The sequence below is a fragment of the Prosopis cineraria genome, unplaced genomic scaffold (genome assembly GCF_029017545.1).
Source record: "Prosopis cineraria cultivar Desert tree isolate PC_DT_omini unplaced genomic scaffold, ASM2901754v1 PC990, whole genome shotgun sequence".
NCBI classification, from domain to species: Eukaryota; Viridiplantae; Streptophyta; class Magnoliopsida; order Fabales; family Fabaceae; genus Prosopis; species Prosopis cineraria.
In genome coordinates, this window is record NW_026556315.1 from 1 (window position 1) to 25,517 (window position 25,517).

A 25,517-nucleotide genomic window follows, 5' to 3' on the forward strand; every position below is an offset into this window, starting at 1 on the left:
TTTATTTCGTTTAAAACATCTTACAGGGTCTTTGCATAATAGGATAAATGGGCCTCGTTCATAGACCAGCCCATTAAAGTCGCGTGCTCCTCGTCAACCTTCCAAAAGTGACAAATGGAACAGTGGCTTCAGCCTTCAGCGTTCCAGATAAAAGAATATAACAAGACAAATTAAAAAGCGGTCGATCAAAACTGGAGGAAAAATAAAACAAACGCGGGTGACTGGCGGAAGAGAGATCCGGGGGAGCGTAAGGTAGAGGAGGAATAGGAAGAAGCAAGATTTGTAAAAATGATGTCCGGAAACTATACGGCCATCGATAATCAAAAGGTTTCTGGATCCGTACCTGTGAGTTTATCTTCCAATTCCTAAAAATCTTTTTTTGATTCCCTATGACTGTTTGGGTTTTAGATCTCACTCTGGAATCCCTGTTTGATATGGCAGGCAGTTCCAGATCAAGGGCATGTCGCCGTCAAGTTCGCAGGTACAACTGTTGTTTTCTCGAATTTCATTTCCAATTTATACTATTCGCTTTTCTTGCCTGGGAGGTTTCAGGAAGGAGTATATACCGGTTTACATGGTTGGAACTGCTCGAAACTCCTGATCTTTGAATGGCAGTGCATAACTATTACCTACATTCTTGCAGTAATGTTCTAGATCAAAACAGACTCTTTTGGAAATATTTTAGCTAAACCTCTAATTAGTTTAGCTCGTAAGACTAGTTTTGTTAGATTGTTTTAATACCATGATTATACTTGATCGATATAGTCGCTTCTAGCATGGATATTATTTCCTTTCGATCTTCATCCCTGAGGTTTTATTTTATTACATTTGAGAAAAATTTATTACTTCAGATTCAGATCTTCAGACATTTCCTCCGTCTGAAGCTCAAGGGAAGATAACTGGTGCGTCGAGGCCGCCTCGTGATGCTGATGGTATGTGCTAGTTTTAATTTTCTGATTACTTTTTCTGTTTAATTATTATAAAGTTATAATTATTTGCAATATCATAGTTCTCTTGAAAGAGTCCATGAAAATGTTATCCCAAAAAAACCGAGTCCGTGAAAAGCCTGTTTTGTAAATACCTAGTGGCTTCTCCATTTTGAACAAGGGTTAGTCATTGAATTTCACCGTTCCAGCCTCTTCCTCCCCTTCCCATGTCATGTTGCCTTTTCTTCCGACACATTTAACTAGTCTTTAGCTTAGAACTGCGTGTGAGGTTAAGCAGGCGGGGATGTGTCGAGATTTTTAGATTTCTGGCATTTTTTATGGTTTTTTTTTTTTTTGGTGGGTTCACTTTATGCAGATACATTTTCAAAACCTTTATCTGGTTCTGAGGAAGCACAGCAGAGCAGTTGGTTTCGGACTTTTACTATTGGTGCTTACAAACCGTACTTTGATGTTGACACTGCGGATGTTCTAGAGAGGATTAAAGACTCATTCTTTCCATTTAGAGGAACTTTCAATGAAAAAACTGCAAACAGCCCCGATTTGTATGTGGATTGTTTTGTGTTTTGTGTATCATTTAATTTATTGATAAAAAATACCAGTGCTCCAATTTTGTCTCACTTTATTGATTACTTTTCTAGACATGGATTTATTATTCATGACTTTGTTTTTGCGGAGCACATAAATATGATAATATCATGGAATCTAAAGTGACATATAAGACATTGATGGAAGCCTATCATGCATGAGCGATGGAGCTTGCTTTTTCCAGTTTTGTTCTAGACATGGATATGTTATTGACTGCTTTTTTTCAGACTTCCTTTGGAAGTATATTTCTGAAACAAGTGTTTTTAATATGTGATGAGTTGTATCATTAATGGTCATGTCTGTTGCGATTTGCGGAATTGTTCTTGCGTTCTTCAACATTGTTATCCCGCCATTAGTTAAATAGACGACTTTGTAAACGGTAGACTCGTCCAGTTTACAGCAGTCACATTTACTTTATTCCTTATGTGAGCCAATGCTTTATCTAATAATGTGTAGCCTTAACCCTGCAACTTGATTGAAGCATCATCAATGGCCTGATTCCTTAGGCCCTGTCTGGTTTGTCCATACCCTGTTCCTTCACTTTGTTATAATGTTTATTATACCCTTATAATTATTACTCAAATGGTTTCCATTTAGTTTTTACTATTCTTTTTAAAGGGTTCAAACTTTTAGGTGCTAATGCCTTGATCATCGCTGGGCTACATTTATGCAATCAAAGTTCCATTGGAGGACAAGTCATGTTATTATTTTATAATGTACATGCGAATTCTGTATTATTCTTGTGAGTGGTAGCTTGCGATTTTTATTTTTGCTGTAAATATACACAGGTATGGACCATTTTGGATATGCACCACATTAATATTTGTAGCAGCCTCAATTGGCACATTTGTCACGTATGTGACGCACAAGCTGAAGAAGGAGCAGTGGAATTATGACATAAATCTGGTGACTTGGTCCGCTGGTTTGTTTTATGGCTATGTCATCATCGTTCCTCTTTGTTTGTACGTGATTCTCAAATACTTCTCTGCACCAGCGGGACTTGCCCAACTCTTCTGTCTCTATGGATACTCCTTGTTTGTCTTCATTCCGGCCCTGGTGAGTTTCTGCTCCTAAAATTTTCTCCCTTTTGAGAACGTACGCCCCTTGGCTCTTTCATCCTTAGCCCCTGAACTTTTGTTTCGTGCAGTGTATGTCAGTTGTGCCATTGGACATATTCAGATGGGTGATTGCAGGAGTGGCTGGGTTCATGTCAGCAACATTTGTGGCACTTAACCTTCGCGCCCATATCATGTCTGCAGGTGAAAGGTGGTTCTTTATAGTAGCTGGCATCTTTATATTGCAGCTTGCCCTTGCCGTTGTCCTAAAGTTTTACCTCTTCACGGTATCAGTTTGAGAGGAACTATCATTAAGAAATGGTGCGATTAAAGTAAAGATAAAGAAAAGAAAGAGAAGTGTTTTTGGTGTTTAGATCTTCATTGTTAAGTTGTAGCTGAAATATAATTCACAGATCAAACCTCTCATGTATTCTTTCATTTGTGGCTAGATGAGGTATATACGTGTTTGGACGATTCTTGTTGCGTCTTTTATGAGGAATGACCATTAAAGCAAATTACTCGGTAGATGGGCATTTCGAGTTGTCCATTGTTAAAGCTTGAAGTATCAAATCAAATTAAGTGTTCAAAATCAAATTTCAAAATATAAGCAAACCGTCGTTATTGCTGACTTGCTGCTTTGGCCGCACCAAAACAAAAAAAAAAAAAGGGAGCTACTGAATAATTTCACCTTGAATTGGGAGACTTGAAGGACTGAGTTGTGCCACGAATTTTTTATTTTATACAATTATTCATTATTCATGAGCTGACTTAGGTAGAATTATAATGGCAGCAAAGCTCTCCAAATTAGTATTTAATACAGTGCTTATGAATTTGAGATTACTAATTAAGCTAGCATAATCCCTTTTAGTTGAGTTACATGATGCCATGAAAACAATTTTTATAGCTCTGAATGCACATTGGTTTGGTACAAGTTTAACCTGAAAAAAGGCCTATGTGTGGTTGGAAATGTAGTTTAAAATCTAGCTGGAAGCTGGTAATCAGAGTATCAAACATTGCTAGATAAGTGAAAAATGATGTATCTACTTTGACTATTAAGAAAATTCAATTCAAACAAAAATTGCAATTCAAATTCATTCGATGACCAGGTGTATATGTCTAACTTATTTTGTGCTCATTTAATTCGGTGTAAAATTCATAATTGAATCACTTCCGTCTATTAGCCAATTCCTTTTTTAAAAAAATTACCAATTTTTATAGGCAACCACAATTTATAACTTCAGGGAACACAATTAACCGGATATTTTATAAACGGCACCAATTAGATTTCACTCTTCACAGGCCACAGATCTCTTCTTTCTAGAAAACTTCAGCATAATACAAACCAAAATGCACAGCTTTATGGCAATAAATTAATCGAACGAAGCTCCTACAAGTCACAAGATCAATTTTAAGCAACAAAGTGGCACAGAAATTAGAGAGAAAGCTCTCACTTTAGAAAATATTCAAATTCCATTCTTGGATGTTTATGCAAAGAAATGAAAGGCCTATTTATAGTCATCATAGAAGGATTATTTCGTCCTAAATCAATGCATTCAAGATGGATTATGGGGTTTCTTTTTGGTCAAAGGGCCATGGGGTTTAATTATTCTTTATTTGCGAGGGTTACAATATATTATCATGGAAATTCATTGAGAAGAGGGAGAGAAAGAGACTCGGAAGAGGTGGGTGACTTCCGTTTCACATAGTTCTGACACGAGTAGAGCTTCAGCAAATCCCAACGACGTGACATCACAGAATGAAAAACCTGCCACAAGCTAGTCCAAAGGAAGAAACAAACTCCCCATTACAAAGGCATCGCCTGAAACCTAAGCCCAACATCACACAAGTTAAAATATTCCCTTTTGTGTTGTTGCTCCCAAAGGCAAATGCCATAGTTTTGTGAGGCATTTATATCGTATAATACGAATATTATTTAAAAAATAAATCAAGTACTACTGTTCCTAGAAAAATGAATCGGCACACAGTACCAAATACCAATGGCCTAAATGACTTGAAGCAAAATTTTTTATTTTAGGCTTTCGAAAAGCCTTATAAAATGTTATTTTCATCGTCTTTCTCTAGTGAAACAAAACGTTTTTATTGGTATAACTGCATATGTGGAAGATAATATGTTGACACCAAACTAGAAAAACTAGCGTTCCCGTGTACGAAAAAAGTTTCATTGGACTTGCAAAAATAGCACCGACAGATTTACAGGGTAAAGTAAAATGCACAAGGTAAAAACACAAGAAGGAAGAGTCGAGTCTTGACCATGGAATTGGGTTGGTGTGATGGACAGGATTAGGTTGAGCTTGGACTTATCAAGTCGTTTATTTGACTAATGCACTGCCATTGCCTGATAAATAAAGCTAAGACTGTTTATAGTCCACCTTTCATTATCAATGCACAAACTCAAGTTCCGAACCGCCCCTTCATATCTGTGGCTTTAATTGCTTTAAAATCAACTATGTTAGCCGGTGCTTTCTGAAGTGGTCAAACCTGAACCGTGTTTTTTTTTGGAGTATTGTCGGCTAATCTTTGACAAATCAGCTGTTAGCTTGGAAAGTTACCAAATGCAATATAATAATGGAGTTAAGTAATTCACAAAATTAATTCTTCCGTGCTGCTACATTAAAAAAAAACAAAAAAAAAAGATAAATTAAAGATAAAATAGTTAGGAACAGAGATTCGAATTGGGCATCTACTTCCTTGAAGACACAGATTCATGTACGCTGTAGTTACGCCGGTGTGCTTTATTGAACAAGAGCTCTGATGCTATTAAATGAGTTATTACAGCATCATCATAGGCCTCGAGTTTGAGTCTCAAAATATTGTAGTATAAGTGATTAGGGACGCCCACCCTTATGTGCTTGTTATGCCTCAATGTGGACTTGTTTGGCCCCATTTAAGTTCTCACAACTTGTAGAGAGGCTGCTTCAGGGTACCATATACCAGGTGCTCGAGAGAGAGAGAGAGAGAGATGCTAGCTTGACCCCTCGTGGTGATGAATAAAGCTACGGGTTTAGAAATGAGAGCATGAGAGGGGGGACAACTCAAAACCCCACATATTAAATATGCCTCAACCTGCCAGTCTAACAAACATTTCCAACTTGAGATACTTTTATTGTGGATGCGTCATCGCTCTTCTCTAGTCTCTACTCCTTTCTCTTCCTCTCTCTTCCTCTTATGGTGTGTGAATCATACAACCGTTGCTAGAAATCTGAGATTCTTCTTTCCCATCTCTGGACCAAATAACGTCAAAGGAGGAGGATTGCTTATGTTTAAGGCTGTGGAGAAGCCATGTCGATTTGCAGGACTCAAATGGAGCGTTTTTCTATTGATAGTATTGACTCTTTCAGGTTTAAATCACAAGGTCTTGGAAGCTCGACACGCAAAAGAGGGATCGGAATATACAATCAGATTTCAAGTACGGAAGAGAAGCTTTGGCGGTGAAAAAGATGGAACCTCTTTCGCAAACGTTGAAAGAGAGGTGCCCTCTTCTCCTGATCCCTTGCACAACAGGTAGTTCTTCAAGCTTCTGTGAGGGCAAAAAGCACGATATATATCAGATCTTTCAGGAATCCGAGTTAACTTAGGATTGCTAGAGTAACCTCGTTGGTGAGGTTGACCCTTCTGTATAGATACCTCGGCTTGTGAAATGTCTCTCCTTGTTCGGTTTTGCTATAACAAAGTGACTTATAAAGTAGTTAGGCCTTTGGTTCTGTTGTTATTACCACACATAAATTCTTGTAATGACTACTACTTAATTTTATTTGGTACACATTACAAACCAATTTATTTTTTTCATTTAAATTAATAAAAAACAGGATTTAAACGCTCTCCGTTAGACGGTGGCAACGAAGAAAAATGGTGGTCTGGTGGACAAGGGAAGCGGAGGGATTGGCACTTTGTGATTATGTAATTGTTCTATTTTTAAGATTTTTATGACTTTGTTTGTTGAGCGTGTGTGTGTTTTTAAATTTAATTATATTATGTGGTAAAGAATTATTTGTATTATCAAAGGTCCAAAATACCCTTGATATATTTTTCTTTAAAAAAAAAAAACATTCATGTCTATAACCTTACTACCTGTAACTCCCCCTAAAGCTCACGATCCATCTAAAAAAAACTCACGACCCACTTCTTACCGTCACACAGGAGTGATGGTGGGATAATTCCAAACAAATAAACCTATTTCAATCTTCATACTTGCTCCAACAATTCTATTATCTCCTTCAAACCAAAAAGGGAACTATAGCTAAAATGACAAGAGCCCATAAATCATTTGTACTAATCTTGAACCAGAACCATAACAGTGAAACTCAAACTAGAAGGTAACAATGATGGCAAAGTAGAAAGCAGTGATTTTTACTCAAAGGTGGAGATGGAAAAGATTCATTGTTCTTGGTGTTCAGATCTAAAATCTATCATTACCTCCACCGTCATCACCTGTTGCAGCACCGGCATCGACATACCTCCAACCAAATCTCCTCTCACACCTATGCGAACAACTCCTGCAGGTGCTCCTCTCTCACATGTTGCAGACTGATAGCTGAGGTCCTTGCTTTGGCACCTAACAAGCCCATGAAGAAGGAGGGAGGCAAGGGTAAGATGGAGAGATGGAAGAGAGAGAAGATGGAAAGGCATACAGAATTGGATTCCATAGGTTTTGAGATGAATTGGATTTCAAGAAATTTGTCAGAATCGAGATTCTAAAAAATCATGATTATATAGTACCAAACACATTTTCAGATCAATTCCGTTTTCGTTTCTGTTTCTATGTTTCTGACTCAAACCTACCAAACATAGCCGAAGATTTGGAGGGAATTGTATCAACTTTTTCATTTGAAAAAAAAAAAAAAAACGGTGCTCCACGTAACCCAACAATTCAATCCAATGAACTCATTTCTTTCAGCTCATGTTTGGATGCGCCCACAAGGATTGCATCAAGCCCGCATTTCTAAGTCTAAAAGTAACACAATGTCGCCGCCCAAATAGACACTTCAATACTTTTGCTCATTTCATTTCCCCAAAAGCTTCTCAGCATCACTGTGGCCGTCCAGTCTTCTCTTCCAACTAGACTTTATTTCATGCAATGAAGCGGGATATATAGTCTTTCTTTAAATAAATACAAATTATGAGATAAATAATAATAAACAGTATTTTTATTTCAATTATATATATATATATATATATAATGAATCGTATTTGGATTCTCTTCGTACCTTCTTTCGAGATATTTTTTCCGATCTCCATACTCAATTTCATCTGTGCATTATTAAGATATAAATGTATTTTAATATCATAATTAACAATCTAAAAATAGAATGCAAAACAGCAGTATTGCCGCGCCTTATACCCTTGTAGATTCATTCAACTCCTACGAAGTGTAACATATAAGGATCCGTTTGGATTTTAATTAAATATAATTAATTATAAAAAAACTAATTAATATAATTAATTTTAATTGTAGTTAATTATGTTACAACATAATGTATTATTTTTTTAAAATTAATTTTAACAAAATTAAAAATGTTTGAATAATTTATTTAGAATGTAAATATTAATAAAATTGCATATAACATTATTAAATTTGTTTTGTTCTATTTACATTTAAATGAAGCTAAAAACAGATAGATAAATAAAATAAAATAAAGAAAGAAATAAAATTTATATTATTATATTTTTATTATAGTTCAAATAAATGAACATATTCAAATTGTTGTAAAAACGAGAGTATATATATTTAAATGAATGAATACACAACAGCACACAATGCGCTGAACATTTTGGTTGGGGAAAATTTACATACCCAATTTTGCAAGAAAGAAGAGTGGTGCAAGGGGACACTTGAACCAGCACAAAATTTTAACAACACATTATGCTTTCAACTTGAAAATTGATAATAAGAAGCTAACGACTTCATCAAGAACGGAGTTATGCAAGTATAATTGATTTATGGAAAAACACAACCATGGCATCCCTAAAAACGTTTCTTAGATTGAATTTTAGATCTAGTTCCTCCAGTCAACCAAATACGAAGACCAGGCAAATATTGCTTTGCAACCTAAAATGATTCAATTAAAAAGGGAACAATACCAGTCAATGCAATAACAAGCGTGCGTGCAAAATTAAAACATGTTATATGTGCAACAAGCTGCAAGCTAGTCCGGTTTGCATGCATAAAATATAGAGAAAACGAAAATCAGCAAACCAGTTATAAATACTCATGTGCTATTACATACAATAGATATACAAAGTCACTCCCAAAAACACCATCTTACATAAGACAAGCAGCACCAACAGAACATAGAATTCAGCAAATATGCACAGCATCACAAGAACAAAAAGTAGCCCTCGCTAATTCAAACACAAAAAGGACCCATCTGCCACCTGCATGCGCGTCTTCAGCGTCTTCCAAAATGCGAAAACTGTCTAAACAGCTAGTTCACCTCTGCAATCCATTCAAGAGGCAAATTAACTATTAATTATTTCAAATATCTATGGAAAAAGACAACATGCATGAATGCAATGATCTCACACACACTTGCAAAGTCTCAAGTCCAAAACATTACAAAGGTGGAGGGGATACAGTACATAACTTATTTCAGTATCGTATTAAATCCAAACTAAATGAGAAATACTTTACACAGAAGCGCAAGAGTAATTAGCAATAAGCATACCAAGTTCGGTGTAAACAGTCCATTCAATACTTAATTACTTATCACGACCACTTGTTCCTTCGCACGCTTGTGTAATAGTTGTAAGTCTCGAGCACAAAACAATATAAATGTGGAGGGGTATCCTTGAGTTATTTCAGTTTCATATTTAAGCCAAACTGTAAATGATAAATCATGGGCATGATGCACGTGAATGACTAGCAACAAATTAATCTACCAAGTATAGTGTTTACAGATTCATTTGGAGTCTACAACAGATACTAGCCATCGAAAAATAATGGCGATTATATATAAGAAATAAACGGACTAACGAACTTCAAGAAATATGATGTGCAATGATTGTAGTAAGGCAGGATCTCACAGTTGCAACACCCGTCACAATCCACGATGGTGGAGGCCAGAAAAGTCCAGAATAGCTAAAGACTCCTGAAAGCATCTTAGCAGAACAATCATCCATGTCAAACAATGCAGCATCACCGCCGGGATGATATTCAACGAGATCACCACAAAAGGAGCCACGTTCGTTGTAGTAAATGCAATTCTTCTTGCACCCACGATATTCTTGAGCTGAAACAGAGAAAGTGCAATGATCGCCAACAAACATAACTCTATTTCCCAAGCTTTTCACCGAAACCCACTTGCGTTTCTCCTCATTCAGTTTATAAACATGAAAATAAGTGGGGAGAACATCCTCGTCGGAATCAGAATTAAAGCCCGCAAGAAATTCATTCTCAGGATCAAAGTCCCTATCTAGGAGGAATAAATCGCCAAGAGAACTCACCAAGCGCTTTGCTAGACTGTTGTGTCTATTATAACCAGGACGAGTCATTGCTGGGGTAACTAGTGTGATTTTCAATGACAAATCTACCGAGATAGTCAAACCGGAGTCATCCACAGCATAAAATTTCGCATTATGGTAAACAACATCATTATAAAAAGCGCCTTCCCGGCCATTGCTTATACGATTCCATTTCTTATCACCCTTTCTCCAAATACTCAACTGGCCAGCAGTGTCAATGGCCATAACCGCAAAACCAGCACCTTCAGAGCACACAGCCACTTTCATAACGTGAACAGATAAAACTTCAGGAAAATCTAATTCAGGTATTTTACTATTGCCCACAAATCGAAGATCGTAAACCTTAGTTATCTCGGAAGCCCTATAGTCAAGGAGATTCAAGCCTCTAGGAAGACGCGGAGACAGGTTCTCAGATTCAAGCCGGGAGAGAGGATCCATGAGGCGAACCTTGCCAGGCTCCTTGGTCTCCTCAATCCTAATGAGCCAGCACTTGGAAGTCTTCCAAGTGTCTGAAATTTTCTTGAGGGGTTGAATGCAGTAGACAGTGGACTCGACCAGGTTGAAGTAACCACGTCGTCTGCGATTCCGATGAGGGTTGGAACCCATTGGGAAGGGAAGCTTGAGAGGCGGAGAGGGAGAAGCGGACCTCCGGGACGGCGTAGGGAGAACGGATCGCCAGGAATAGCAAACGGCACGGAAGCAAAGACGATCGATACGAGAATCAAGGCGATTGGCAATGTTGAGGAGCAAATCACTGCGAAGACCAGACCACGAAGTGGAGTGGGGATCCATGGAAAATAGGAGAGATGAGACACCAAACTGCAAGGTAACAAAAGCTGGCTGGTGTTGATGGAAACGGACCACACACTGTCACTTGAGGAGAAGCCGAAGCAGAAGGGCGGATTTATAGCCCTTCGTAAAAGAGCTGGCTTCTCTCCATTTTCCCCTCACTTTCCACCTCAATTATTAAATTTATTTTCAAATAATTAAAATTTAATATTTTATAAAATTATTATTAAAATATAAAATTTTATAAAAAATAAATATAATAATAATTTTATACAATATTAAATTTTAATTATTCAAAAATAAATTTAAAGATTGAGATGAACAGCGAAGAGGAAATGGAGAAAGGAAAAAAAAAAAAACAGAAGCCAAGTCCTTTGATAAACAACGCCAGTTAGCATCAACCACGCGTCCCCTTAAGTCCAATCTTGAGAGTTTGCTTTGGGAGCAAGCAATTAATTAACGCTGCTTCATTTTTCATCACAAATGGAAATTCAATAGCCGTCCCAAGCCATGCTTTCGTGTCAGGTAATTTTTTAAAAGTTTTCTTTGATTTCAAAAAGTGATGAGAAATGTCTTTTAAATTTAAATAAAAATAAGAGAGTGTGTTTATTTAAAAAGAGATGAGTCTCTTGTTTTCTAAAACTCTCTAGAGTAAATTTAATATCTTTTTTAAAGTCATGCTTTCATGTCAGGTAACTTTTAAAAGTTATACTTTTCTTTAATTTCAATAAAATGATCAGAAATGTTTTTAAATAGGAATAAGAGAGTGTGTTTATTAAAAAGAAGTGAGGCTCTTGTTTTCTAAAACTTTTTTTTTCTAGCGTAAATTCAATATCCTTTCAAAGTTATGCTTCCATGTCAGGTAACTTTTAAAAGGCATATTCTTCTTTAATTTTAATAAAGTGATTAGAAATGTTTTTAAATTGAAATAAGAGAGTGTATTTATTAAAAAGAGGTGAGGCTCTTGTTTTCTTTCTTTTTTTTTTTCTTTCTTTTTTATCTAAAGTAAATTCAATATCCTTTCAAAGCTATACTTTCATGTCCGGTAACTTTTACAAGTTATATTTTTCTTTAATTTTAGAAATGTTTTTAAATAAAAATGAGAGAATGTGTTTATTAAAAAGAGGCGACACTCTTGTTTTCTAAAAACTCCTTTTTCGAACTATCGTTATAATTGATAATCACAAGAATAACTTCTCAATAAATCGTAACATTATTTAAGAGGTTATATATATATATATATATATATATAAGTGATGTTTCTCTGTACACAACTTTAAGAATTGAATCCAAAATAATACTTGAGAGGTCAAGACGGCTATCATATGTGACACACTTATTTGCTAGATAAATGAAATTAAGGTGCTATTGAGAATATATTATAGATATTTTATAATTTGAAATGAGTTTTCTATTAGAACTAATTAAAAAGATCTACAGAAGGTATATAATTATTACAAAAATACTGCTATACGGACTTCTCTTTTGTAGGAGGTTGCCAGCCTGTATCGGTTCTATGTAGTATTTATGGTCCGGACGGTGGATCAAAGCATTTCTCAATGATACCCATTCCATCCGATTTCTAAGACGAGTAAAATTTTAATATAGTTTCCTGTTTTTTAAAGGAAAAACTAATATGCTAATCACTATAATGTTGTCACATTTTGAAACAGGTCCTTCTAATTTTTTTCTTTTTATACTCCTTTTATTTTAAATTATAAGATATTTTTAAATAAAATCTTACATACCAATGATCTTTATTATAATACACTTGACAACTTTATTTTTTTAAAATAAAAATATAAATTTTTAAAAATATTTTTTATTTAATAATTTTAAATCCACACATAATTAGTATTAAATAGATAGAAAAAAGAATGATATTAGAATAATTTTATTTAATAAAAATTTAATTTTTTTTAAAATATTTTATATTTTAAAATGATAAATCTCTCTCAAAGGTAATTTATAATTTAAAATGAAGGTAGTAATATTTTTGTAATTTACTCCGTTGAACTTCCGTTAATGAGATTGCATATGATGTTACCAGTCTGCCCCAACGCTTTTTGGAATGTTCTTTGCGGGTGTTTCAAGAAGGTTTGGGTTCGACACATGGTACGTACTACGTACTCCCTCCGTTCCAAATATATTTATCCAGAGATTGCGCATGATGTTTGAGACGATAGGGTGAGCTCATCCTTCTCTCGCTCCATTGAAGGAGAAGAAAGCTCCTCCTTCAACTGGTTCCGCTTCTCTGCAAACATTGGCGCTCTCAATGCTGCTGCTGTGCTCACGCAGATTCATGACAACATAGGTGGGGATTAGGGTTCGGCGGCCATGGCATTGGCCATTACGATGGTTTTCTCCATTTAAATCCAGTGTTTCTCTCTATCTTTGACGCTCTTAAATAAAGGTGGAGAGGGGAGGGATCAGTAGGGACTATAGCTCCCCTAACTTTTAAATTTTTTTATAGTAAAATATCATTGATTATATATTTTTGACTTCTTTAAGTTGGCATATTATACAAGTTTTGAAACATTAGATAAAATTCTCATTTCAATTTTATATGTATCTTTTATAGAATTTATTTATTTTCAACAAGATAATGCTATACATGCTGTTAAAGTATTGATATCATTTTATTTTGCTTTCATTTTAAATTTAATGAAAGAAATTGTGAAAATTATCATTAACAAACTTTGTTAAGCATTGCAACAAAAATTTCAAGATATATTAATATCTATCACAAATTCACTTATCCAAAAGTTATATTTTTTGGTGAAAATGTTCTTCTAAAAAATTACTTTTTTTAAAATAATCATGCTGTTGAAATTTATAATATGAATGATTTTTACTCTGATATAATTCGAATTCATTGGCATAAAGATTTTATAACAATTGAGCATTATTAATTCATTGATATATTTGTTTACCATAATTATCAATTAAAAAAATTAAATAGTAAATTTAATGAGCAAGTAATATAACTTATTACATTGAATAGAACTTTAAATTTCAATAATGTATTTAAATCATTTAATGTTTATAGGTATAAAAAAAATTTCACCAATTTAATAATAATTTATATGAGAAGAAAATTACTAAAATATTTATTGTAGACATAATAACTAATGATTTTTATGTTATAAAAAATCGATGAGCAAAACTTATTATATATATATATATATATATTGTTATACATGTGTAAAATTGAGTATAAATATATCTGTTAAAATATTTATATTATGTCGGTGATATATGTATAACTTTTTTTTAATTATCATATATATTTTGTCATCTTGGCCTCTTTAATAAAAATTCATGACTCCACCCCTGTTCTTAAGTGTCTTTCCATTATCACCTTGGCTTCCAAACTCACTAATAACATAATAGGATTATTATGAAATAAAAAGAAAGTTAATTATTGAACTCTATAGCTATGTTTGGTTCAGAGGAAGGGGAGAGAAGGGGTTTTTAATGATCATCTATATGGTTTAGAAAGGAAGAAGAGGTAATAACTAATTTACTATCATACATCTTATATGTTAGCTTTTATTTGTTAGTTTTTTCTTGTTTAAATAATATAATAATAACAAAATTTTTAACTCCTTTAAAAATATAATAAAATAATATTAGGAGATTTGTTTTCATAGTAAATAATTCACACACCATGGTTCTTTCAATTGTCATCAAACTTATTGTTTTTTTTATTTATAAGTAAAATCATAAATCTCAATAATCATTTATTACAATTTTCATAAGTTACCTGTCATAAATTCATAATTTGTATTAATGAGGAATAATTAATGCAACCTTATTTTAAGTAAACACAAAGTATTTTAGTATTTTTTTTATTTTGAACCACAATTATTATCATTGACCAACTTTTTAAAATTATTTGATATAATTATTTTCTCTTATATATGAAAATGAAGGGAGTATTAAATTAGGGAAAGATGAAGGATTTTAATGACAAAATATTTTAATTCAAAATTTTCAATTTAAAGCATGGTTATTAGAATTAATCATTTTTTAAGCTATGCTGGGTGGTTAAAATTTGTTCATATTTAAAAAAGTTAAAATACTTTTGGTTATATAACTTTATAAAAGGCTTTAATTTGATCCATTAATTTTATAAAATATCCCTTCAATCTTTTAATCTTAACACCATTAATTTTAAATAATTATTTTTTATATTAATCATTATTATTTTAAAAAATTAAAGTTAATATGTCAATATTTAAAAATATTTTGTTAATATTTAAAAGTTTAATATATAATTTTTTTTGTAATGTAACTAATGATATTAGGATTGAAAGACCAGAAAAACATTTTATAAAATTAAAAAATTAAAATTAAAACTTGTGTAAAATTTAAAAAACTAAATATATACTTTATCCTATTTAAAAATGGATATAAATATATAAAGTGGATATTTCATCTTACATGCAATTGTTTCCTATTTTATGCAAAGCAGTGCTCATTTTAAATGCAAATAGTTGGCATTAAATTTTTATAATTGTGATTTGTTTCCTGCCTTTTCTAGCTTTATTTTTTGGCTAGGATATATATTTAGTCTTTTAATTTTATACAATACTTATTTTAATTTTTTAATTTTATAATGTATCTTTTTAATCTTTTTACCCTAACATTATTAGTTTTATTTAAAAATTTTTATATTAAATTTTCCAATATTAACAAAATATTATCAAATATTGACATATTAAGTTTAATTTTTTTAAGAAAATAATTATTAACACAAAAGATAATTATTTCAAACTAATAATAATAGAGTTAAAAGACTAAAAAGATGCTTTATGAAATTAAGAAATTAAATTAAAATTTACATAAAATTAAATAATTAAAATATACTTTATCTTTCCCTTTTTTTGTAGTTCCCAAACCACAAGCTTTTTTACTGTTTATATCCGTTATTATAATTTTTTAAAATTATCTCTCATAAATTTGTAATTTTCAGAGAGTTCAATTCTTAAAGGTATCTATGAAAAATATTTTTAAAAGAGGATACCTTTTAAATAGTGCTAAAAATTTTTAAAAGATATGATTATGAGAATATTTGGGAAACAAAAAAGAAATATTCTCATTGGCACATTTTGAAATCTTGACCAGTGAATTTGAATATCCAATAATGATTCCCATTAATCAGTCACAAGTCAAAGAAAAACTTATTTGCATTAGTATGAGGAATTAAATTAAATTTCCATATTTGAGAATATTACGAGATAGACTTGAGGTACTTCTTTGTTTTTTTTTTAATGCATTTATTGGAAAGGATTTTTCAGCCCCAGCATGCATCTTGATCCTTCTTTTATTATTCTTCAGTATTAAGGGCACTGGAGTCATTTTATCTATTTTCCCTATCATATCACTATCTTCGTCCTACAAAACACAAATTTACCCATTAAACTATTTTCGGCTCGCTCCATTGTGTACCAAACATGCTCACGGTGGAACTTCTCCTTTCTCCTCCTCCTTTCCTTTTTTTTTTTTCCCATTCCTTTCTATCAATAAATACATTCTTTCTACAAAATGGACCCTTATGATGGTTTAGTCCACTGTACTACTATCCTGCATGGCTCTACGACATGATATTCTCACTTGCTTCCAAACTCTCCGCCAGGCTTGTTTATTTGACAAACTAAACCCAATTCCAACCTCTTCCAGTGCCACGGACATTCACGAGTTCGGTGCACGAGTCGATCCCCACTATTCCTTTTGAGAGATGTCTCTTCTGCATGCGATCAAAGCGCCACGCGGACACCTCCTTTTGCCACCCATCACCACGTGGCATTTTCAAAGCCCTTTTATAAGCGGTTCGAGGGCTAGCAGTGGCAGCATATTTCACCTACATGCATGTGTTTGCTCGCACATTTTCTTCTTCAAGATTCTCTAACAGTCAGAGTTCTTTTCCCTCCTCTTCCCAAAACCCACTTGAAAAGTCGCTTTCCTGCCACATCTTCATCAACCCAGGAGATCCTCCCCTCTGTTCCCAAAAGCTTGCGAGTAAGGATGGCTTCCGGTGAACAGAAATTCCCCCGACAAAAGCAAGAAACTCAGCCTGGAAAAGAACATGCCATGGACCCTGTGCCTCAATTCACAAGCCCCAATTACAAGCCATCAAACAAGCTTCAAGTAAATATATATGCAATAATTCCGCATAAGTTGGCCGGCAAGAATAATTTCCCCCTCGGGTGATACTGGTTTAATTTGTTGTGTGGTTTTTCAGGGGAAGATAGCACTAATTACGGGAGGTGACTCCGGGATAGGAAGAGCCGTGTGCAACTTGTTTGCCTTGGAAGGAGCCACCGTGGCCTTCACGTACGTGAAGGGACAGGAGGACAAAGACGCAGAGGACACGCTTGAAATGATCAACAGGGCTAAGGCTTCGGATGCGAGGGAGCCAATGGCCATACCGGCCGACGTGGGTTACGATGAGAACTGCAAGAAAGTTGTGGACGAGGTGGTGAATAGGTACGGCAGGATCGACATCTTGATCAACAACGCCGCCGAGCAGTACGAGGCTGGATCAGTGGAGGAGATCGATGAGAAGAGGCTGGACAGGGTGTTTAGAACCAATATATTCGCTTATTTCTTCATGGCCAGGTGGAATATATTCGCTTATTATCTGATTTATTGGGTATTGGGTATAGCTGATAAACAACATGATGGGTGTTTGGATATAGGCATGCGTTGAAGCACATGAAGGAGGGAAGCAGCATCATTAACACGACATCAGTGACAGCGTACAAAGGGAGTGCGAAGCTACTGGATTACACGGCCACGAAGGGGGCGATAGTGGCGTTTACGAGGGGACTGTCGCTGCAACTGGCGAGCAGGAAGATAAGAGTGAATGGGGTGGCACCTGGACCCGTATGGACTCCATTGATTCCTGCGTCCTTCAAGGAGGATGAAACCTGTCAGTTTGGTGAGGAGGTGCCCATGAAGAGAGCTGGCCAGCCCATTGAGGTCGCTCCATCTTATGTGTTCCTCGCTTGCAACCACTGTTCTTCTTACATCACTGGCCAAGTCCTCCACCCCAATGGTATTACTCTGCTTCTAATTAATTAGCCATCGCCGTCCTTTGGTTCCTTTTTCTAACCTAACATGTTTTCTTGTTTATGCTTCGCAGGTGGGACCATTGTTAATGCTTGAAGCATGGGTGATTTCTGCGATCTCAAATAATCATGTAACTGAGGGTTTTCCTTTATCATTATTAGCTATACACCACTGTAGTTGAGACGAATTTCCTTTTGAACTTGTACACGTGTAGAAAGTGAGTCACATGTAAAGTTCAGTATGTAATGTAACGTCGTGGAAGTGCGTGTGTGTGGGGGGAAACGTATGGAACTTTAACTCAATAAAAAATGTGGAATGTGAAGTCTAGTTTGTTACATTGTTTTGATCGAGCTTTGGCATGATAAGCGCGGTCCTGGAATTTTTTTTTTTTGAAAAAAACCTACTGCTATGAAGATGGTTTCTATTCATGGATCATTGACATTCAAAACCGTGATGATGGATCAGAAAGCGCAATGTAAATGATAAGCGGATTTAAATTCCAATTTTGAAGTTTTTTCTTAAGAAAGAAAGAAAAGATTTTATATTTTATAAAAAATAATAAAATAATTGAAAATACTAAAAAAAAGAAGCAAATTTCACAAAAATTCACTAGTTCCAAAAAATTACAGATTCCATTTTCAGAGAATTTAAAAAAACTTCACAGAAATTCCCAAATTCCAATTTCAGGCCACGGAAGAAAGGGATGACGAGAACTGAGATTTTTCTGTTTTGGCAATTAACTACTGAGAAGGTTTAGAAGCCTAAATAATCCAGGAAACTGTGGACAGTGGTAGTACTACAAACTTCAAAGATGCCAACGCTCAGAAATCTCTAGAAAGTGGACGTGTAGAAATTGGGAAACATCGACTATCGACTAACTGCTTGTAAGATTGTAACAAAAGCACTAGGAAGGATACAAGTCGTCGCAAGGAGAACCTGTAGTCTGTAGCGAACGAAAACAGGAAAAAAAATAATGAGGTACAAGTTGAGGCACATGATGGCAAAAAGAAGCATATATTTTCATGCTATTTATTTGAAAGGTCCATCGGTAATTGATGTCAAATCGCTCCCCGGAAATGAAAAAAGAATCAGGATGGAACCCCAAAGGAAATCTCAACACCCTTCCCGCCTATTCCGGCAGTGAAACATTGGAACCCGCAAGACTCCAGTTCAGATATTACTTTCTCAACAACAGTTCCTGAAAGCACTATTGAGGACTTGTCAAGGAAGAAGAACCGCAAGAAGCACATATTTCTGAATAGAATCCATATCAAGACACTGAAACGTAATTAACTTACTCCGCAAGAAGAAATTAACAACAGATGGAGAAAGATAAAAATAACAAAGGCTCCACTTGCTCGCTTATGCACATTAATACATCTGCCAGCGACAAAAACCTGGCTAAGAGTTTCTCTTAGATAATTCTCTCCTCTTTTTCAGTGCGCTAATTATCCAAGACTTTTCTCAGACCTATAAAATTTTATGCAAGTGCAGAAAAGAAGTAAAAGACTAAAAGGCAAGACGGATTGTAAAATTTAGAAGTGTAACGTAGTTTTGACCAAAGTGCTGAAGGAATGTTTAAAAAAAAAAAAAACAAGAAGATAAAATGAAGTTTCAAATGAACTTTGAAATTGGATCTTAGCAGCGAGAGGCGAGGGTGTGTAAGGCTCATTTAATAGGTCAAAACCACACTCTTCTCTCTCTCTCTCTCTCTCTCTTTTTTTTTTTAAATAACAAATCCCACACTCTCCTCAAATTGATAGGAAATTGATGGAGAGAAAATTGAGAGGAAACTGATGGTTCATGGCCCAAAAGTTCTTGAGATCATCAGTCTTCACTGTTTCCAGTAGGTGATCTTGTTAGTATAGTGTACCTATATGCTGTGCGTGCAATACTTGTATCTATGCACTAAGATATGACTATGCACATACACGCCATAACATGCTGATGTTCACTAATGAAGATCCACATTCCAGGTAGAGGAAAGTTGCCACGTATATGAGATCGTTTAAGCATAAGCAAAATAATGAGAAATCATCAATCAAGTATAAAGGAAAAGTTAGAAAACAGAGAAACCGAAATAGAGCAGAGAACCTCAGAAGTACTAGACACTAGACAGACAAGATAAAAAATGAGAAGGATACAGGTAGGCAGCAGTGTCAGAACGCAGCCTCCACCACCAGCTCCTGTTAATTTGGAGGCCAGCTTGTACTTCAGGGTTGTCCGAAGAACAGTCTCTATTGCAGCGTGACTAACCCCCATACTTTGGAGCAAACCTTCATTCATTTCCATAAGCTCTTCTATCTTCCCTTCTTTCTCCGTGACAGAGAGGTCATCTGGTGTGGGTGACTGAAAATCTGAGCCAATTCTTTGCTGATAGCATCAACAGCACTGAACACAAAAGACATTGCATCCGGGTGCCTTAGTGTCCGCTCTGCAACACCAGCCACCAATGCCTTTGTGTTTCTCCCTACTTTAGTGTTAGTTATGAGCATTTTAACCGGCATATTTGACTTCATATGCGTCAAGTTGCCAGATCTGAAGCTGATCATGTTGCCTGATAAGAGAATTTTTGAGTCATTTGCAAACATCAACAGCAACAACTCGTCTTAAACATGAGACAAATCCGAGACATCTAAAAGAAATGTTGACAACAACGTAGACGCACGCGGTATATCTGAACTCAATAAAAATAAATTGGGGTCCCCACTAAACACTGTTTCGATTCTTATATGGGTTAGGCTAGTAGAAATCTCCCTCACCAAATACAACAATGCAATTTTCAATTGCAAAAGCCAATATCTATTGTGGCTGTCTGACCTTCAAATCTCATTCTAATCTTGATGATCTATGACAACACCAGCACAGACTGTTGGGTCACCTACTAAAGCCCACAAATTGTGTACCAATTCATTCTATGCAAGTAAGTTTTTCATCAACGACATAAAAAGGTTCAAATAGTGGTCATTTTATGACCCCAAAAAATGCAGAAAGACAAGTTCCAACGATGAAATGTCAGAATTAAAATTTTCTCAAATGCTACGCCTTACCATATGTGCTTACTGTGTTGTCAATCCCAGACGGCTTCCCATGAATAATCTTCTCGCCCTCAAAAGCCCATTTATTTACCAATTCAAGCTCCTTCTCTCCAAATGATAACCATCCTTGGTTATTCACATCCAAACTCACAGAATCAGTGCAAGCAAGCAGGGCTGCTGCCAGGGCCACACAGAAAGACGCTGATGAACCCAAGCCTGAACCCAGAGGAAGTTCAGAAGTGACCACCACTGTGGCAGGCTTAAATCTACATTTTGGGACGACACAATCAGAACAGCAAAGGAAAAAAGAGAGGAATTTAACAGTTAAAATTGGGCTCACACCGTTGAATAGATGAATACAGCCAGAGAAAGGCAGAAATTCCGGAAGCAAGTCCAATTTTCGCCTCTGGAATATTTTGTTCTTCGACTAGAGCTGCAATTGATTTGGAAGACTCCACAGAGCATGAAACAGGCACTGAAGACGGTTGACTGCGTGGTTCCGGTAGTACTTCTGCAATTCTACTAATTGGCCAGAAAAATTCTAATCCCATGTCCTTGAGCTGAAGTTTCAACATATCGTCGTTGTCTAAGATGATATAAACAAAGTGAATGAGAATCCGTATTTATTCAGGGAATCAGTTAGCCAAAAATTAGTATAGTTGTTTTCATTTCTAAAGAAATAATGGTAGCAGTTTAGTACTGGATAAAAAGATTCATTCCGAGAGGAATATCATATTGAATGCTCGAGCTGTTATCATCCACCAAAATTCATTTTGCTAAGACATTCTGCTTTCAATCATCTTATATCAACAATGTTCTTGGAAAATTAAACAGAAGTACATCCCACCCACCCAAATAGCAAAAAGATATTTGAACTCCAATGAACAGCAGCATTAAAGTGCAGATGATGTTTTGCCAAAGAAAATTTCGATCAGGTTGAATTAAATTCAAAAGGTTCAAGGAAAAAGATAAACACCGAGCAACTCTAACGCCAAACGGGATCGCGCTCCAAAATTTCAAACACACTCGCACGCCAACGGAAGGGGGGAAAGAGAGGGTACCGGAAGGAGTGGGGAAACGGATAGATACATAGGTGTACAAGTCAATGGAAGCGGCAACAGCAGTGGATCCATGCACCACAGCGTGCTCGCCGGAGAGTATAATCTTCCCTGGAGCTCTGGCCTTAGCCTCCATGTTCTTTTTTCCTCTCCGATCTGCTCACACTCACTATTTCACTGAATCCTTCTTCGTCACATTAAGAAGGACGTCCGAGAGAACAAACAAGATGTCCATTTTTGAAAAGCAAATGGTAAAAGAAAAAGAAATTTCTGATTTTGTCGTGGTTGAAAGAATGAGTAATGCCACGCGAATTTGAGGGCGTGGGGTAACTAATTGGGCAATGAACATGAGATGCGAGGAAGGTGTGTGGTGTAAGGCGGTGGTTGGTGGATGGGGCTTGAGATTCAGAATTTGAGAGTTGATTCTGAAGTTGTAGTGGGCCAGCCTCTGTGTTTTTTTGGAGTTGGACGGGTCATAGCCCACGCACCCCTCTGCTATTCCTGCTTAAGACCGCACGCACGCGCACCGCGTGTCCTTTTTTAAAAAAAAAATTCTCACATTCCTTTGCGTTCCTTCATACGCGCCGGCCATATTATTTTGAATGAATAACGTGGAGGTTTCGAAAATATTAATTAATTTAAATTAAGTTTAAAATTTTATAAATTTATAATTTAATTTTTTAATTTTATAAATTTGGTCTATATTAAAATTTAAAAAATAAGTTAAAAATTAATTATAATGTAATTATAAAATTGAGTAATTGAGTTGTAAATTTTTAGAATTTAACCTTTAAAACATAATATAAATTACTTGATTTTTTTAAAATCTCTTTATTATTCTCCTTTTTTTTTTTGGCCAGAAATACCAGCCATATCTTTGGACTTTGATTATACCTCGGGGAAATTAAAATCGATCGCCTTATTTTTATTAAATTAAAATAACAATGAATGATTTTTAAAAATTTATATCCGCACGTTTATAAAAACATATGACAACAATATGACTTATTTCTTAATGTTCACAAAAAAAAATGTATGAGAACTCACTTAATTAGATTTATATGATAAGTAAATACATTTTGAATTATGTTTATATGATGATAAGTAAAATACATTTTGTACCGATTGTGCGATAACATCATTTATTAAATTAAGAAATATGATGTAGGATGTTTACAGGATAGGACGAAATTTAAAAAATAATTGAGATTGAAGTTTTATCTCACATCCTATTTCATCTTAAAAGTCATTCCATCATTCCATTAGAAATCAAGATAGAATCAACGTCCCAATAAGGTGAATAATGTGGGAGAAATTCAAGGTTAATAACATTCATTAAAAGTTAAAATCACATAACTTATTGAATTTATAATTAAAACAACATGAGTACATAAATGACGATAATTCAAAATTAATTATTTAATTACATTAATCATAACTATAAATACATAACTTAAAGTCAAGTATATATGAGACATAATATTATAATAGCAATTAGAAGTGATCTCTAAATTATAAAGCAATAGTAACAGACGAGCTAGACCCAACATCAAGTCATTCTTTTTTTTTAGTTGATATATGTTAAGTTAATTTTTTTAAAAATAGATGAAAAAATATGATATAAATAAAAGTTATTATATAGATAAATATAAAAATAAATTATATTAATATAATTAATATATTGTAAAAAAATATATTACCTCATATTACTTACTTTGTGCCATTAAAATGATCTATAGAAAAAACTTTTAGCTTTGGATAGGAATCGCATGCATTGAAATTATAATTAATATAAGTATAAATTATATTAATGTAATTGATATATTTAATGTATATTTTTAAAATAAAAAATAATATATATATATATAATATTTGAGATAAAATAGGACATCTCGAGGGTAACCCATGTCTTGTCCCATCTTGAATCCCTTTATCATCACGTCTCACAGAGTCCCATCTTAATTATTTTTAGGCTGAGACAGGACCTGTTTTGATATGACCGAAATGAAATTGGGTCGATTAGGATGAGTACAAGTTGAACACTCCTAGTGTAATGCTCAAATACAGTGCATAAATCAAATTCTGATACATCAGTATTTTTATTTTAGAAAATATTATCATGCATACATTTGATATGTATGTATATATTTACAAAAAAAATGCATAAAAGATATTAAAAATATCATTTCAATTTAGAAAAATAGCCAAACTAGTGTACTTGTATAGTCCTTTATAATAATACCAAATAAAATATAATCATTAATTATACTTTTATTTTATCTAAATCTAATTTCCTTCTACTTAGTCCTTGCTAATAGTTTTCTACTTAAGATTTATATGTTAAAAGATTATATTCTTGTGTTTTTCATCGCTAAGGAAGTATAATCTTTATTTTTTTTTTATATTTAAAGCCCATTGACTTTAAAAGAAAACCAAAAAATATATAAGGAATAAAAAATATTAACAATGAAATATTTAATGAAATTTAATTTCTTAAAAATAGTTTTAAAGTATCAGCTTTAAAATATTGACTCATAATTTAAAAGCATCAAAAATTTTAAAAATTTAAAATTTAAAAAATAATATTTTGATACTTTATTGGGGTTGAAGTGCTTTTTTTTTTTTTTTGCCTATACTTTCCTTCAAAAAATGCTAGCCACCTTGTATTAATATATGAGATATTTTCCCTTCTAAACTATTTTTCAGAGAAGCAAAAATCCTCCTCCATTATCAAATCACTAATGGATAGATTTTTGCTCATTTGAAAAATGGTTTAAGGAAAAAGTGCCCAACCTATTAATACATGGTGCCCAATGTTCCTCCAAGGAAAGTATAAGGAAGAAAAATACACTTTAACCCAAAAATAAATATTAGTGATTATTTTAGCTTAAGCGATGATATTTTTCCTTTCAGCAATGATTAGAATAAAATGAGCAATTATAACTTACTTTGTACTTGCACATATAATAGGCGCCTCAGCTGATATCATCCTGACATCCTCATCAACTTTCATAATCTTCTTAATCCTTGCCAAGGGAAGGTTGTGGTTCTTGAAATCAATTACCCTCTGAATTTCTTGGTATTGATTTGCCCAAAAGGATTGGAGTTGTTGCTGAAGTTGCTACTGCTATTGGTGATGACTGTGTTGGCAAGCAAGTTGATGTTGCCCTAGCTTAGCTCCCGCAAGTTGACCTGTAGCTTGAATGGTCTCAATTGATGTAACAACAAAACCAAGTGCCCCAAATATTTGGCTCAACTAGAAAGGATTAGAACCGTAAAGCAACTAAGCTCTACTACCAACAAGCCCTATAGATGGGCTTACGCTATACCCTCTCCTTGGTGATCCATTATGTCTCAATTTAAAACAGCAACCAAATGCCTACACTACATTATGTAAAGTAACATTCATCGCTTCCTATGAAAAATTGTATTTCAAACCAAGGAGCATTTTTCACAAGATTTTGGTGCACCAAAAATGCCTCGTGAAGT

At 34.3% G+C, this 25,517-nt stretch overlaps 5 protein-coding genes across 6 annotated transcripts; 3 read left to right on the forward strand and 2 right to left on the reverse strand.

Moving 5' to 3' along the window:
* The first annotated feature begins 180 nt into the window (after positions 1-180).
* Positions 181-3,063, forward strand: LOC129298997 (uncharacterized). Its single transcript, XM_054937432.1, has 6 exons — positions 181-345; positions 442-481; positions 852-932; positions 1,303-1,489; positions 2,321-2,588; positions 2,680-3,063. Exons 1-6 carry the CDS (start codon positions 289-291, stop codon positions 2,884-2,886), a joined length of 840 nt encoding a protein of 279 aa, XP_054793407.1. The 5' UTR covers positions 181-288; the 3' UTR covers positions 2,887-3,063.
* A 2,639-nt stretch (positions 3,064-5,702) lies between these two features.
* Positions 5,703-7,303, forward strand: LOC129298996 (uncharacterized). Its single transcript, XM_054937431.1, has 2 exons — positions 5,703-6,109; positions 7,108-7,303. Exons 1-2 carry the CDS (start codon positions 5,718-5,720, stop codon positions 7,301-7,303), a joined length of 588 nt encoding a protein of 195 aa, XP_054793406.1. The 5' UTR covers positions 5,703-5,717.
* Positions 7,304-8,777: 1,474 nt separating this feature from the next.
* On the reverse strand, positions 8,778-10,937 carry LOC129298999 (F-box protein SKIP23-like). 2 transcript variants are annotated; one of them, XM_054937434.1, is made up of 3 exons: positions 10,049-10,937; positions 9,629-9,834; positions 8,778-9,041 (listed from the first exon to the last, which is right to left on the reverse strand). In XM_054937434.1, the coding sequence occupies exons 1-2, from the start codon at positions 10,856-10,858 to the stop codon at positions 9,643-9,645; spliced, it is 1,002 nt and encodes a 333-aa protein (XP_054793409.1). In that variant the 5' UTR covers positions 10,859-10,937; the 3' UTR covers positions 8,778-9,041; positions 9,629-9,642. The 2 variants fall into 2 exon arrangements, with proteins under 2 accessions (XP_054793409.1, XP_054793408.1); XM_054937433.1 differs by having other exon boundaries at positions 9,629-10,937.
* A 5,842-nt stretch (positions 10,938-16,779) lies between these two features.
* Positions 16,780-18,143, forward strand: LOC129298994 (NADPH-dependent aldehyde reductase 1, chloroplastic-like). Its single transcript, XM_054937428.1, has 4 exons — positions 16,780-17,008; positions 17,103-17,479; positions 17,560-17,918; positions 18,006-18,143. The coding sequence occupies exons 1-4, from the start codon at positions 16,886-16,888 to the stop codon at positions 18,026-18,028; spliced, it is 882 nt and encodes a 293-aa protein (XP_054793403.1). The 5' UTR covers positions 16,780-16,885; the 3' UTR covers positions 18,029-18,143.
* Positions 18,144-18,930: 787 nt separating this feature from the next.
* On the reverse strand, positions 18,931-22,277 carry LOC129298995 (mevalonate kinase-like). The gene is given in 6 exon segments (XM_054937430.1): positions 18,931-19,139; positions 20,077-20,275; positions 20,278-20,489; positions 20,983-21,236; positions 21,313-21,556; positions 22,032-22,277. Coding segments are annotated over 6 exon segments (1,161 nt in total). The 5' UTR covers positions 22,165-22,277; the 3' UTR covers positions 18,931-19,020.
* Positions 22,278-25,517: the final 3,240 nt, after the last annotated feature.

What these genes read in the sequence shown, in the direction of transcription:
- LOC129298994 (XM_054937428.1), top strand. Translation starts at nt 16,886, where the DNA reads ATGGCTTCCGGTGAACAGAAATTCCCCCGACAAAAGCAAGAAACTCAG. An exon ending in AGCCATCAAACAAGCTTCAA is followed by an intron (nt 17,009 to 17,102) that starts GTAAATATATAT and finishes GTGGTTTTTCAG; the next exon opens with GGGAAGATAGCACTAATTAC. An exon ending in GCTTATTTCTTCATGGCCAG is followed by an intron (nt 17,480 to 17,559) that starts GTGGAATATATT and finishes GTTTGGATATAG; the next exon opens with GCATGCGTTGAAGCACATGA.
- LOC129298997 (XM_054937432.1), top strand. Translation starts at nt 289, where the DNA reads ATGATGTCCGGAAACTATACGGCCATCGATAATCAAAAGGTTTCTGGA. An exon ending in ACTGCAAACAGCCCCGATTT is followed by an intron (nt 1,490 to 2,320) that starts GTATGTGGATTG and finishes AAATATACACAG; the next exon opens with GTATGGACCATTTTGGATAT. An exon ending in TTGTCTTCATTCCGGCCCTG is followed by an intron (nt 2,589 to 2,679) that starts GTGAGTTTCTGC and finishes TGTTTCGTGCAG; the next exon opens with TGTATGTCAGTTGTGCCATT.
- LOC129298996 (XM_054937431.1), top strand. Translation starts at nt 5,718, where the DNA reads ATGCGTCATCGCTCTTCTCTAGTCTCTACTCCTTTCTCTTCCTCTCTC. An exon ending in CCTGATCCCTTGCACAACAG is followed by an intron (nt 6,110 to 7,107) that starts GTAGTTCTTCAA and finishes CAACTCCTGCAG; the next exon opens with GTGCTCCTCTCTCACATGTT.
- LOC129298999 (XM_054937433.1), bottom strand. Translation starts at nt 10,858, where the DNA reads ATGGATCCCCACTCCACTTCGTGGTCTGGTCTTCGCAGTGATTTGCTC.